This window comes from Lampetra planeri, chromosome 45, assembly GCF_965212315.1.
Source record: "Lampetra planeri chromosome 45, kcLamPlan1.2.h2, whole genome shotgun sequence".
Taxonomy (NCBI): Eukaryota; Metazoa; Chordata; class Hyperoartia; order Petromyzontiformes; family Petromyzontidae; genus Lampetra; species Lampetra planeri.
Window position 1 is genome coordinate 4,184,987 of NC_136151.1, and position 13,104 is coordinate 4,198,090.

The 13,104-nt window shown below is 52.4% G+C and overlaps 1 protein-coding gene across 4 annotated transcripts in view; it reads right to left on the bottom strand.

Moving 5' to 3' along the window:
* Nucleotides 1–908: 908 nt before the first annotated feature.
* The window catches only part of LOC144733020 (uncharacterized), a 32,638-nt gene continuing 20,442 nt past the window's right edge, over nucleotides 909–13,104 (bottom strand). For 3 of the 4 annotated variants that reach the window (XM_078614737.1, XM_078614735.1, XM_078614738.1), the window contains exons 8-10: nucleotides 6,466–6,741; nucleotides 4,534–4,709; nucleotides 909–2,338 (exon numbers count right to left, since the gene is read on the bottom strand). In XM_078614737.1, coding sequence (XP_078470863.1) covers nucleotides 2,174–2,338; nucleotides 4,534–4,709; nucleotides 6,466–6,741 — 617 coding nt within the window. In that variant the 3' untranslated portion in view covers nucleotides 909–2,173. Of the gene's footprint in view, nucleotides 2,339–4,533; nucleotides 4,710–5,749; nucleotides 6,742–13,104 lie in introns of those variants that run through there. The other variant, XR_013588299.1, reaches the window with a different exon arrangement.

The window sequence follows — 13,104 nt, forward strand, 5'->3', positions numbered from 1 at the left end:
ACATTGTCCTCTCCTTCAGTCTCCGACACCTCATCGTCCGAGTCCTCCAGCTCGTCAAACTGTGACTCGGCAGAAACCTCGTTTGCCTTTGGTGATGGCAGCGCCCCATGGCGAAGAATGTGGCTGCCCTCTGGTAGTGGAGGTTCTTTTGCTCTCCCTTCAGGTGAGGCGAGCTGGCCTTCGTCGCCTTCCTGCAGTGTGGCGCCGTTAGGCGCCGCACCGGCTGGTGGTTCCTCTTGCCCTGAGGATGTTGAGGCAGCGTGCGGCGGTGTCAGCGAGGATGTTGGCGGCACTTGTTCCACCGTGCTGTCCTCAGGCGAGTCGCCATCGAGCATGTCTTCATATTCATCCCCCGCAACGCCGTCTGGGATGGCGCTCGCGGGGAGGCGTTGCTCGTCCTGCTCTGCGACTTTTGGATCGGGCTCATGATCGGCGGTGGCCATGCGCATAGGGTTAGGGGTCGCGTGGCCTCCTCCACCGTGGGCAGGCTTTACCCTGCGCTTGCGGGAGGTGACGAGGGTGAAGCCCTCGCCATCCTCGTCGTCGGTGGGCGGCTTTGCGCAACCGGCCGCCGAGTCAGCGTCCTGCTGCTGCAACAGCTGGCACTCGTGCAGTGCTGGCTGCTGCTGCGGTTGCTGCGGCTGCTGCTGAGGCTGCAGTGGCTGCGGCTGCTGCTGTTGGCGCTGTTGCTGCTGCTGCGTGACGTTTGTTGCAGGCTGCGAGTTTTTTCCTGAAGCCACCGCACACGTAGCAGCGTGGCAACGCGGTAGACAAGTACACGGTGTAGCCTTCCGATGTGTACTTAAAGTTCACGTTAAGTTCCGTGTTGTTGACGTTTACGGGCTACACGGGGGGGGGGGGGGGTCTTTGTGTTGTATTGTGTGAGATGATATATAACGAGCACCCGGTTATAGAAAGTGATCACATTTTATTAATGTACAGTACCGCATAAGACAACGCACGTTAGCTGTATGTATCAGCAACATCTGGCTATTGCAAAGGACTTGTCAATAACATGACTCGATTTACAATATTTATAATTCAGAAGGAATCTGATGAGCTCTACAGCTGTTTTTCACAGATAAAACTACTATTTATGAAAAACGGAGGACCCAGAGAAAAATCCACGCGACCACCATGGAGAGAGAGCGACACACAAACTCCAAATATACAGCAGCAGGCATCGTCAGGGTCAGGAATAAACCCACAATCTCCTATATACAAGGCGAGGTAGTTAACATCTCACCAGATATCCAGTAGGGCCACAGGGTCAGAACGTTACGATAACAAACACAATGCACACAAACACTGCACGGTCATAGACCAATATTCCAGAAGAAAATATTTCCTGTCATGAATGTTTGTTAGTGGCAAATAATTACCTTTCTCGATTGTACCATAGCCATGGCACTCTAAATAATGTAAGGTAAATCTCACTTTTAGTTGAACTCATTACTTCACAGTTATAAGCAAACAATCATATATAACGACAAAAAAATACTAAAATAATTTTTATTTTACCAGGTAAGGCCCCACTGAGCTGTGTAGCTCTTTTTCAGAAGAAATCTGGCTGCCACAAATGTTAGCTCAACGAAGAGGCTAATATTATCACGTGGAAATTTATAGCAGAAGCCAAATAATGCGTGACGTTGATTATAAACGTGAACTGGGACAAAAATCCAACACGGGAAACTACAAATATAGAACAGCAGGCATCGTCAAGGTCCGGATGGAACCATCATCCCCTTGCATACTAGGCGGAAGAGTTAACATCTCCTAGCCACCATGGTTAGTGCAGTGCGATAACCACTGCACCACAACTCAAACATCATCATCATGATCCATGGACAGATAGCCCCGTCGTAAGAGGTGGTCCACTGCACATTTCATGATTTGTTGTTTCCATACTCTCTGGGTCTTTCGGTAACGTCACGTAGATAAAATAGAAAATATTATTATTCTATTTACGTGACTTTACCGAAAGACCCAGAGAGTATGAATTTCTGCCGTCACGAAAGCTTTAAATCAAGATTTGTTGTTTCCAATTTCCTCTCTCTGTCTTGTAGTGTCAATCTGCTCAAGTAGTGGCCACATCTTTCTGGCACCAATCTCGTTATGATGTCGTCGTCAAGCCATTCTCTGTTAGGTCTTCCTCTCTTTCCGGTTCCATCCATTAGAATTTCTCAAAGATGTCCTTCAGGTCTGGGTAACTTTCCCTGAGGTCCCACAGCGCCTCCCAGAATTGCTTGACCCTGCGTCGCCCCCTCGCCATCACCAACTCCACCATGTGCTGCGTCGCCTTCTCGCTGCCTTGCCGAACGTGCATTTCTTTCACTTCCTGCGGGTGAACACATGACCGCAAGAAGCGACGTTCATAGCGGAATGACGTTTCTATAGCGATGGTGATTCTTCAGAGACACTTGCCAACAATACTCCAGAACCGCTCGGTTTGTGTTGTTTCAGCCGTGAAGCAACGTTAATGACAAAAGTTTGACTTGGTGCGCGTGATTGTGAGACACGTACAACAAGGTCCCATATTTGTTGTTCACGCCTTCCAACCAAAAGTTTAAAATTGGCTCCGTCAATCTGTAATGCCTGTGGCTACAATAACTCTAGTAAAGATGATCCAATATGAACAAACACTTCTGGATAAATTTGATTTTGCTATTCGGGACTTACCCCTGCAGAATACTGGCCACATTGATCACAGGATTCCCCTAAAAAGTTGGAAACAAAACCAGCACTAAAAGGAATTACATCAGACACACGCATAGCACTCATTGCTGATAACTCTGATTTATCACTGTCAACCAATTCTGCAGTAGACTCAAAATGGGACATGTTCTGTAAAGCCTAGAAAGCCAATCCATAGTGCTTTCGTGACAGTCGTACTCTTGCTCAAATTAAGACTCAGATTACCTCGTCGCCAAACGCCTGTACCTGTCAATCTGCCGACCGTCCGACTTACTCCATGGAGACTGCAATGTAATCGTCGACTCTGCTGCAATCGCGGCTCTCATTGGTCTGGGCATTCGATCACCTTTCGATTTTGTTAATTTTACCAGCTTACCAGTCTTCTTGAGTCCGACTTTGGAATTGGAGAAATAGTCTTACAATTAATCTCATCCTATGTGGCCGAGAGAGAACCACCTCTTCAAAAAGGTGAATCCACATCCACTATCACAAAGGACTCGTGCAGGGACCCCAGGGCTCCGTGCATGGGCCACTACTGTTTGATGTCTACACATCCCCCCATGCTGCAAAAATTATTAATAGTTTCGGAAATAAATACCACTCCTATGCTGATGACATTGTATTATATACACCAATGAATCCCACTAATGCTCAAGGAATTGAAAATCTCTCAGAGTGCACAACAGCCTCGCAGCACTGGTTCTGGTCGCATGATCTTTCTTTAAATGCAGCCAAATCTGAAGCCACACTCATTGGGACCAGACAGCGGCTCATGTCACCCTCTTTTCCGCTCAACATCACGATCACCGGCACCAGCATTCCCCTTATGGACCGCATCAAATTCACCGTTGTCACACTGGATTCTTCCACCTTTTCTCTGGGCATTCATGTCATCTACTCTTCGTCACCCACGTCCAGTCATTACCATAAATATTGCCAACACCGTCGCTTGCAGTTATAGGTCGGCCCTCACCTCGACTACTGCAATGTCGTTCCATCCAAATCATCATCGAGCAACGTCCTCAAATTACAAGGGTTCCAGAACAACCTTCCTCGTGTCGTCCTTGGTGTCCACCAACCCACGACTCGACTCGGCCATTGCTCTCCGTGCTCTTCATTGGCTCCCTTTCCCCAGCAAGGACAAATTACAATAATCGCCTGCGTTTGTCATCACCCCTTAACCACCGGTTCCCCACCACCGCACCTCGCCTCACAACTCTCGCCTTGCACTGAAGGCTCATGGTAGGACTCTACACAGCATCGTCGCTCCAAATCTTCTTCAGACACCAAAGGTCTCGAACTGTTACAGCCTGACGTCACGATACACTACACTACTATACACTACTATAGCACTACACTATGCACTACTATACAATACACCCCACTATACACTACATTAAAATGTACTACACTATACACTACACTGTAACAGACTCACGTTGGTTCTCTGCTGTCACCCCTCGGTGTGGAACTCTAATCCCTTTTTCCATCTGCAAAATAAAATGCACTCTAACATTACATTATTATTCAATATACTGGCCAAATAATAATGACATTTATAACTCACCACATTTTGCAGACAAGTCAATATCTCAAAGGCACGGTGCCAAGCTCAGCTGCTCTAAAGCCTGACCCTTTAGATGTTGCTTAAAAATCAGAGTGCATTTTATGTTGAGAATGTGCAACGGGACAGAGAGTTCCACACCGAGGGGGTGATAGCAGAGAGAACGACGCGAGGCTATAACAGTTCGAGACCTCGGTCTCCGAATACCAAAAACCTATTCATGAGATGATAAATGATGATTATGAATGTGAATACGATTATCTTTGCCGACATACCCTCACACTGTTGTCGGTGAGTATGTTCCTGATATGCAGTTGGGAGACCAGAGGCGTCAGGTCGTCCCGCAGTGCCAGGAGCAGCTTCCTCGTCTGGAAGCGGATTTTGTCCCGGAGGAAATCGTCGCTGTAGCTGTTCAGAACCACGGGGCACTTGGAGAGTCTCCTGAGGAAGCCTGCGGCACCACAAAAGGGACACCGTTCACACTGAATAAGCCTTCAGGAGTGGACGAGAGCAGGTTGGACAGCTGAACATAATGTTAGCCCTCTAGAATATTTTATCCATAAGAGGTTTTTGGGTTAGATCGCGTAAAAACGAATGTGTGTTGTTCAACCCGCCACCACCCGACAAAGCCAATTCGTAAGAATTGTGGAGAAATTATATTTGTATCTTAAATCGAGGAGGGATAACTGTGATGTCATCACTTGTGAGCTAATCAGGTGCGAGAAGCGGGGGGGGGGGGGTTAATGTAGTCACATAAATGACCACGGGTATCTATTATTGGTTTGATTATGCACAGTTAATCAACATACATGATGTATGTACTTCGTATTATGCATGCACACATGCAGTTAAACAGTGTATCACTTTACAATGCACCTCCAAGCAGCATAACGCCTGTAGCTACGGGCTAAACGACACATTGATATCTTCTTGGTTCTTTCGGTAAAGTCACGTAGAAGGGAAGTAATAAAATAATAAAAATAAAACATAATAAAATTATTCTCACGACGTTTCGGCCACAACGCAAGCAGCCGTCCTCAGGTAAAAACCAGGTCCGTCGAGGCGGACCTGTGGATAAAAATTGGTCGCGAATTTCTACGACTACTACGTGTTAAACTAACAATAATAAAGTTCGGAAACACAACACAAGCGATTACCCCGATCAACAGTCAATAAACATTAACCGAGTTCCTGTCAGTCGATTAATTAATATTACATTCATGTAGAGGCCGACCGAAACTTAATTTCTGGTTTCGGCCAAAACCGAAACCAAACGGAAAGTAAAAAAATTACTTCCGGCCGAAACCGAAGCCGAAAGTTTAACTACACTTTCGACCAAGACCGAAACAGAAAGGTATATAACCGAAGTTACCGAACACAAGATTTATGAAATACTAGCTCTACTACCCGGCTTCGCCCGGGTACTTGGATTCACTACGGCCGGCCGCCTTTGTCTCCCTAATGGCGATGTTGACATACCACACCACTTACTCGCTTGAGGCTGAGTCGACCTAGGTCAGGCCCAGGACCTGTTCAAATAATCGTCACCGGCCGGGAGCGGGAATCGAACTCGGGCTGCCGGGTTCATAGCGCAACGCGCAAATCTCTACAGAGTCGCTGCCCCGCCTCCCACACACACAGACTAAAGACAAAGATCCGTCGACCGACCGGCTGATAGACTTAGCACCAGCGTTATATTCTAAAAATAGATATTTGGTTGACGACCGAAAGTCAATATCAGTTTCGGCTGAAATCGAAACCAGACCGAAAGTTAAAAATTTGCTTTCGACCGAAACTGAAATAAAAAAATTTACTTTCGGCCGAAAGTGGCCAATTGCCAAATTTCGGCGCCGAAACCGAATTTCGGTCGGCCTCTACAATAGAGCTAATGTAGTGTGTAATCTCAGCAGCACGTGTCCACACCAAATCTGAATTGGAGGCATGTCCTCTACTCTGAATAGTCTTCACGCTGCTGTGCACGTGAGGCTTGGAGGGGGATCCAATCTCTGATCATCATTGCCTTCACTTATAATAATAAAATAAATGCACTTGCCTCTCCACAGCAATTAGCAGAGGGCACAATGTACACGTGCGATTCATCACAGCTGAGCTCACACCGGCTACACTTTGGCAGGACATGTCACTGGAAGAGATGATGGCCGGTTAACATGAAAGAGGTGGAAGGTGTCTCAATGATTGTTTACTACCAAGGCCTCCCAGCCACTCCTTGACTCCAGGATACTCGTACTGCACGGCTTGCAGAGCAAACAGCAGCTTGAGGCAGTCATCGTTCCCTCTCTCTATGAAGTATTTGAGCAGCAGCTCCGCACACTCCGCGCCATCCCGGATGCTCTTGGCTTCAGTGAAGAGCTCGTTCGGGATTCGTCCTCGGCTCATCAGCTGCAGCAGAAGATGATTGGGGTCTCTGGAAATCCACAGCTTCAGATCCGACTCCTTATCTTGAATGGCCCTCAATGCCTCGCCTGCAGTCAACAGAGGTTCATATGAATTTCAAAAGTATCGTTTAACAAATATCATTGATTTTAAATACTATTCAGCTACAGTTGTGCTTCTGGAATCAAGGCACAAGCTATAAAATAATTAAGTTCACATCGGTACTCAAACATTCTCAAACGTAACGTGCCATTGTTCAGTCACACGCAGCGTGGCGCCATTCCCGTGCTGCTTTAAACGTAGCGTTGTTGTCGCTAATTATTTCCGCCGAGAACGAGCTGGTGCTAGAAAGCATTACAAAAGCAATGGATATTCCAAATTTTTCCCTCCTTGACTCTAATAAAATCCATTCAATATCAATATACTGGTGGGCAACTGCGGTGGCTAGATGTTAAGTACCTCTCCTAGTATACAGGAGGTCGTAGATTCAATCCCGACCCTGATGCCTGCTGCTGTATATTTGGAGTTTGCGGTGTCTCTCTCCACGTGGTCGTGTGGATTTATATCTGGATCCTCTGGTTTCCCGCTCCATATTGTAGTGGTGGTATTGACGTGCGCCGACTGTGACAGTGATGGATCACGGGGCGGCGCGGGGTGCGGGGTTGGGCACGCGTTGTGGGCGTGGTGTGGACGCGCGCGCTGGGAGTGACAGATGACGGGGCGGCGCGGCGTGGGTGGTGAGGCACGATGAGATGTGGGAAAAGAGGATCGTAGCCAGCGCCCAGCGATTGGTCGAATAACTGGGGGCTCGCAGCGACGTCCGCAGGTGGGGTATAAAGGGGGACGCGCGAGAGCACTCGGGGAGAGTTACCCAGTTGAAGACCCGAAGACGGAGCTGAAGACCTAGTGCCCCGAGACCCCTAGTCCCGCCGTCCTTGTGGGGACCGGGGCCCTGTGTGGCTCGGAGGCGAGGCTGTGGGACCCGGGGTCCGACGCCCCCGTGGGTCGGGCTGGGGACCCACAGTCGAGACGGATACCCCGGGCAGGGAGTGTCCATAGTAGCTCAGTGGCGTTAGTCGCCAAGTAGCTAAGTGGGTGTTTGTCACCCGAGATACTAAGTGGGTGTTTGTCACCCGAGATACTAAGTGGGTGTTTGTCACCCGAGATACAAAGTAGGTGTTAGTCACCTGTGAACGAGTTTGATAAAATAAGAGTGTGTTACCCGTGAAGTCGTCTCCCGCCGAGTTACTACATTACAACTGGCGTCAGAAGTAAACCTGTCTTCAAGAAGTATGGACACAAGGAAGACTACCCGTACCCACGAGCGAGGTCGGGACGACGACGGCGTACCGGGGACACCGACCTCGGGAGTAGAGGACGAGGAGTTGCCGCCGATGCAGCACTTCGCGGTGATGGCCGACGCTCCGCTTGCCTCCGACACCAGCCTCCAGGACGCGCACTCCCGGTTGGCGGAGTTGCTACTCGCCGCCGCCGCTGTCTTGGCCGACATCTCCGTTCCGGCGAGCGGAAAAACGGCTGCGGGGGTCGTGGAGGAAGCGACGTTGGAGGATTCCCGCCAAAAGGCGCTTCGCGCGAAAAGTCTGGAAGTTGCCGCCGTTTTTGGGGGGCCGCCACCGATTGGCGGGAAAGACGGACGCCACGTGGCCGGACACCTCCGCGCAGCGCAGCCCACGTCATCAGCGCGCGCCGGAGCCCTCCATTTTGCGCCTGACAACCGAGCCGACATTTTACACAACTACAGCGGAGCGCGGGAAAATCTCTCCGACGTCGACGACGATCGGGTCCTCCAGCAAAGATTGCCCGCGCTGTCGGCGTTCAAGGCGGATGGGGGCGACTGGGGAGCCTTCCAACGAAGGTTCCTCGCTCATTAGGAGATGTCGGGGTGGTCCGACACCACTGCCCTGCGTGCGTTGCCAGCGATGCTTGACGACGACGCGCTTGCAGCCTTCACATCTGCTGCAAGGTCGTCCCGCTCTATGCTCCAGGCCGCACTACACCTGATGGCGAAGGTGTTCGGGCCGCCCTCCACGTGTCGCCACCAGTTCTACGATCGGCGGAAGGTGGCTGGAGAAACGACGCTCGCCTATCGCACGGCACTACTCGCCTTGGCGGACGCAGCTTTTCCCCGCATGGATAAGGAGGGGAAGGACGCCATGGTGACGGAGCAGCTGCTGGTGTTGGCCCACGAGTTGGGGGTCCCCATCAACGTGGCGGACGAGATGGATATCTGCTCCCTGGCGATCGCCACGAGCATTCACGCGTACGAGGTCCTCAAACGCAAGCCGGGGGTCGTCTGCAAATGGGCGGGGAACGCGGCACTGGCCGCCACGATCGCCGAACCTCAGCCAGCTGCGGTGCAGGAGCAGGCCTTCGCTGCATCGCGTCCGGGGGAGTGGAGAACGGGAGGTCGTTCGCCCACACGTTCGCCCCGCAAGCTGGAGCAACCGAAACCTACGACGTCCGTCGTCTGCTACAACTGCGGCCTTCGGGGTCACGTCGCAGCCGGGTGCCGGGCCCCGCGTCAGCGCGCCACAGGACCACGTCGGGACGACGACCAGGGCCACAAGTCATCCCAACAAAACCCGGCAAGTCGCGGCACCTCACACGTTCGGTCCACAAACACGGCACGTTCGGGTCGCCGCTTCGCGGTGGGGGGTTCGCGGCTGGGTGCCGGGGGTTCATTTCGGCGAGGGGGGTCCGTACGCGGCCCGCAAGCAGTCGAGTGGTCCGAATTGGCCCACAGGATCGTGGCTGCGTCGGCCGGGTCGTCCGTGGTAACGGGGTTCATTGACGGGGTTGAGGTCCGGGTGCTTGTTGACACGGGTGCGTCGGCCACCATCATCTCGGACCTTATTTATAACATTCTTCCCGTCCAAAGTAGACCCCTTCTGCCAGTAGACGTGCCATTTTATGCGGCGAATGGGGGATCCCTGGGGATCATCGGCCAGATTCGGGCGACTATTTGCATTGGTGACATCAAATTGGCGGGCCCTATTTTCGTATCATCATCGCTGGCCGTTCCCTGTTTGCTAGGTACGGACTTTTTGTCCAAAATGCCCATCAAGATTCTTATAGATCAGGCCTGCATAGAGCTTCCGTCAGGTCGGCGGGTTGCGTTCTTGTCGAGCCCTACCAAAATGCGCACGGTTTGTGCGACGGTGCAGGCGCTGGCGACTCACACTGTACGGGTGCCCCCGGGATCGCAAATGTTAGTACCCCTTCGGTTCAGGAAGCCACTCGAGGTGGGTGCGGAGGCACAGGGGGTGCTGTTGGGGCCGTCTAACAGAGCCAGTAGGGGCCTCGACTTAGCGGTTGCTCAAACCATGGTGAGAGGGGACAGTGAGCCGTTCGTAATGGTCCTGAATACGGGGTCGCGGCCGGCCGTAATTGTGCAGGGAACGGTGCTGGCTCACGCCGCGCCGCTACCCGTTGAGGAACGGCTCGTGGCTCAAGCGGATTTCACTGTTAAGTCGCATCCTCCAAGTGATGAGGGGACTGAGTGGTTGGACTCGTTGTGTGCCGGTTCTGCTAACTTGTCCGAGGTGCAATTGGGAGCATTGAGGGGTTTGCTAATCGAGTTTGCTGACGTGTTCAGCAAACATAAGTACGATATCGGTTGCACTGACCTGTTGCGCCACCACATAGCTACAGGGGACGCGGCCCCTATTCGTCAGAATCCCTTCCGGCTCAGCCCAGCCGAGAAGGAACATGTGCAATCGGCGGTTAATGATATGTTGGCGGCCGATATCATTTCGCCCTCTTCTAGTCCGTGGGGTGCTCCTATTGTCCTAGTAAAGAAACAGGACGGGTCCTTGCGGTTTTGTGTCGATTTCCGCCGCTTAAACAAAATCTCGATGGCGGATGCGTATCCGCTTCCCAGGATGGATGAGTCGCTGGACGCCTTGGCGGGAGCGCAGTTTTTTTCCACACTCGATCTGCTTTCTGGATTTTGGCAATTGCCACTCGATAACGAGTCTAAACCTAAAACTGCTTTCCGGACACCTGGGGGCCTATTTGAATTCAACCGTTTGCCCATGGGCTTACATTCCGCTCCCGCCACGTTCCAGAGACTCATGGAATTGGTTTTGTCGGGCCTCCAATGGGATACCTGTTTGATTTATCTCGACGATATCATCGTCTTTAGTCGGACTTTCGAGGAGCACCTCCAGCGACTGAGAGCGGTGTTCCTCAGGATGCGTTCCGCTAAGCTTAAATTTAAACCGGCTAAATGTTTTCTGCTTCGGGAATCGGTCAGGTATTTGGGCCATATCGTGAGTTGTTCAGGGATCTCGACGGACCCTGCTAAGACGCATTGCGTCAGCTCATGGCCAACGCCAACCTCGGTCACGGAGGTTCGTAGTTTCATTGGTTTCGCCTCCTATTACCGTCGTTTTGTCAAGCAATTTGCCACCATAGCCAAGCCCCTGCACGCTTTGACGGCTAAGGGTGTGAGGTTTCACTGGGGGGCGGAAGAGGAGGCTGCGTTCTGCTCCCTCCGTGACGCCTTGGTGCAGGCTCCCCCCTTGTGTTACCCCGATTTCACACAACCGTTTTTGCTTGACACGGACGCCAGCAATACGGGTATCGGGGGGGTGCTCTCACAGGTGGTCGGGGGGGTTGAACGGGTGGTCGCCTACGGTAGTAGAGTTCTTTCCCCCGCCGAACAACGCTATTGCGTAACTCGTCGTGAATTGTTAGCCATTGTGTTTTTTACACAGCAATTCAGGCCGTATCTTTACGGCCGTCATTTTACGGTCCGTACGGACCATGCGGCTCTACAATACGCTATGCGCGTGGCACAGCCATCGGGCCAATTGTCCCGATGGTTGGAGGTCCTTCAAGACTACCAATTCACGACGATTTACCGCAAGGGGTTGCGACACTCAAATGCGGACGCCTTGTCGCGGTTGCCTCCGTGCACGGACTGCACATGTTTGTTGGGATCGGCGCGGTGCAAACCCCCGGTCGCCGGCACCCCGGGAGTTGCGCTCGCCGCCACTGACACCCCGGGAGAGGACGCCCACACGGGGAGGGATTCGCTGTTGTCGTTGCCCCTCATTGAGTGGGGCCGCCTCCAGATGTCCGACAGCTCCCTACTTACGCTACGTCGGAAAGTTGGCGCTCCCGAGGTAGGGGAGGCGCGGGTCGGTTCCTGGGTGTGCAGACAGGGCCTTTTGATGAAGTGGGACAACATGTCCCGGCGTCACGTGCTCGTTGTGCCTGTTGCTATGCGGGGTAGGGTTGTTCTGGCAGCTCATGAACGGCTCATGCATCTGGGGTTTCACAAAACGCTCGCCCTAATCCAGCGAGACTATTATTGGCCGGAATGGGTAACGACGTGGCGAATATTCTTAAGGGATGCGTAGGGTGCGCCAAAAGGAAACCGCCACCATTGGCAGCTAATCCACCGCTGCAATCCATTCAGGTTTCGCGTATAAACGAATTGGTAGCGTTGGACATCTTGGGGCCCTTTCCGGCTACACCAAGGGGAAATAGGTTCCTGCTGGTTGGCGTGGAATACTTCACCCGATGGCCTATGGCATGGCCGCTCGCCAACCAGTCGGCTGCGGCGGTGGCGGACGCCTTTGTCCAGGGTTATGTTTTGGACAAGGGCGCCCCCGAACGCTTGCTGACGGATCAAGGAAAGAATTTTTCGAGCGTTTTGTTGCGCGAGGTGTGCGACCTGTTGGGTACAAAGAAAGTGCGTACTTCCCCCTACCACCCGCAGACTGACGGGATGGTTGAGCGTCTGAACAGGACGATTACGTCTATGTTGTGCCAACAGGTCTGCGACGATCAGGTTGATTGGGACTTACAGGTGCCGGGGGTACTCGCGGCCTATCGAATGGCCCCTCATGCGGCGACGGGGTTTTCCCCATTTTTTCTTATGTATGGGCGGGAGGCCGATCCGGCCATGGACGTCCAACTGGGGATTTCCCAGCCACGTGCAAAATCTAAATTGGCAGACCACATCAAATTTAATATCGCCAAATTGACTGAAGCACGGGAGGCGGCAAGGTTGAATTCGCGGTCGCGGCAAATTGCGAACGAGAAATTGCATGAAAGGAGGGTGCATACGCATGATTGGAAACCAGGCGATAAGGCCTGGCTGCATTGTCCACATGCACCGTTGGCTACGTCCCCCAAGTTGTTGAGACCTTGGAGGGGACCGGTGGAAATTGTGCGGGTTGCACGACCCCAGAGTATACAGATTAAATGGGGGAAACGCCGTTGGTACGTGCACCCCTCCCGACTGAAGCCCTATGCGGCACCGTGTGACCCCGTTCTGTGCCGTGACGACCGGGCGTGTGATGTGACCGTCGACTCGGGGAGGGAGGTGTCGCAGGCTGATCCTCACGTGTCTCCACCTGACCCACCCCCAGGTGCCTCGGGCTTGACGGCTGCTGACCGTCGAGAGCCTGAACCCCGGG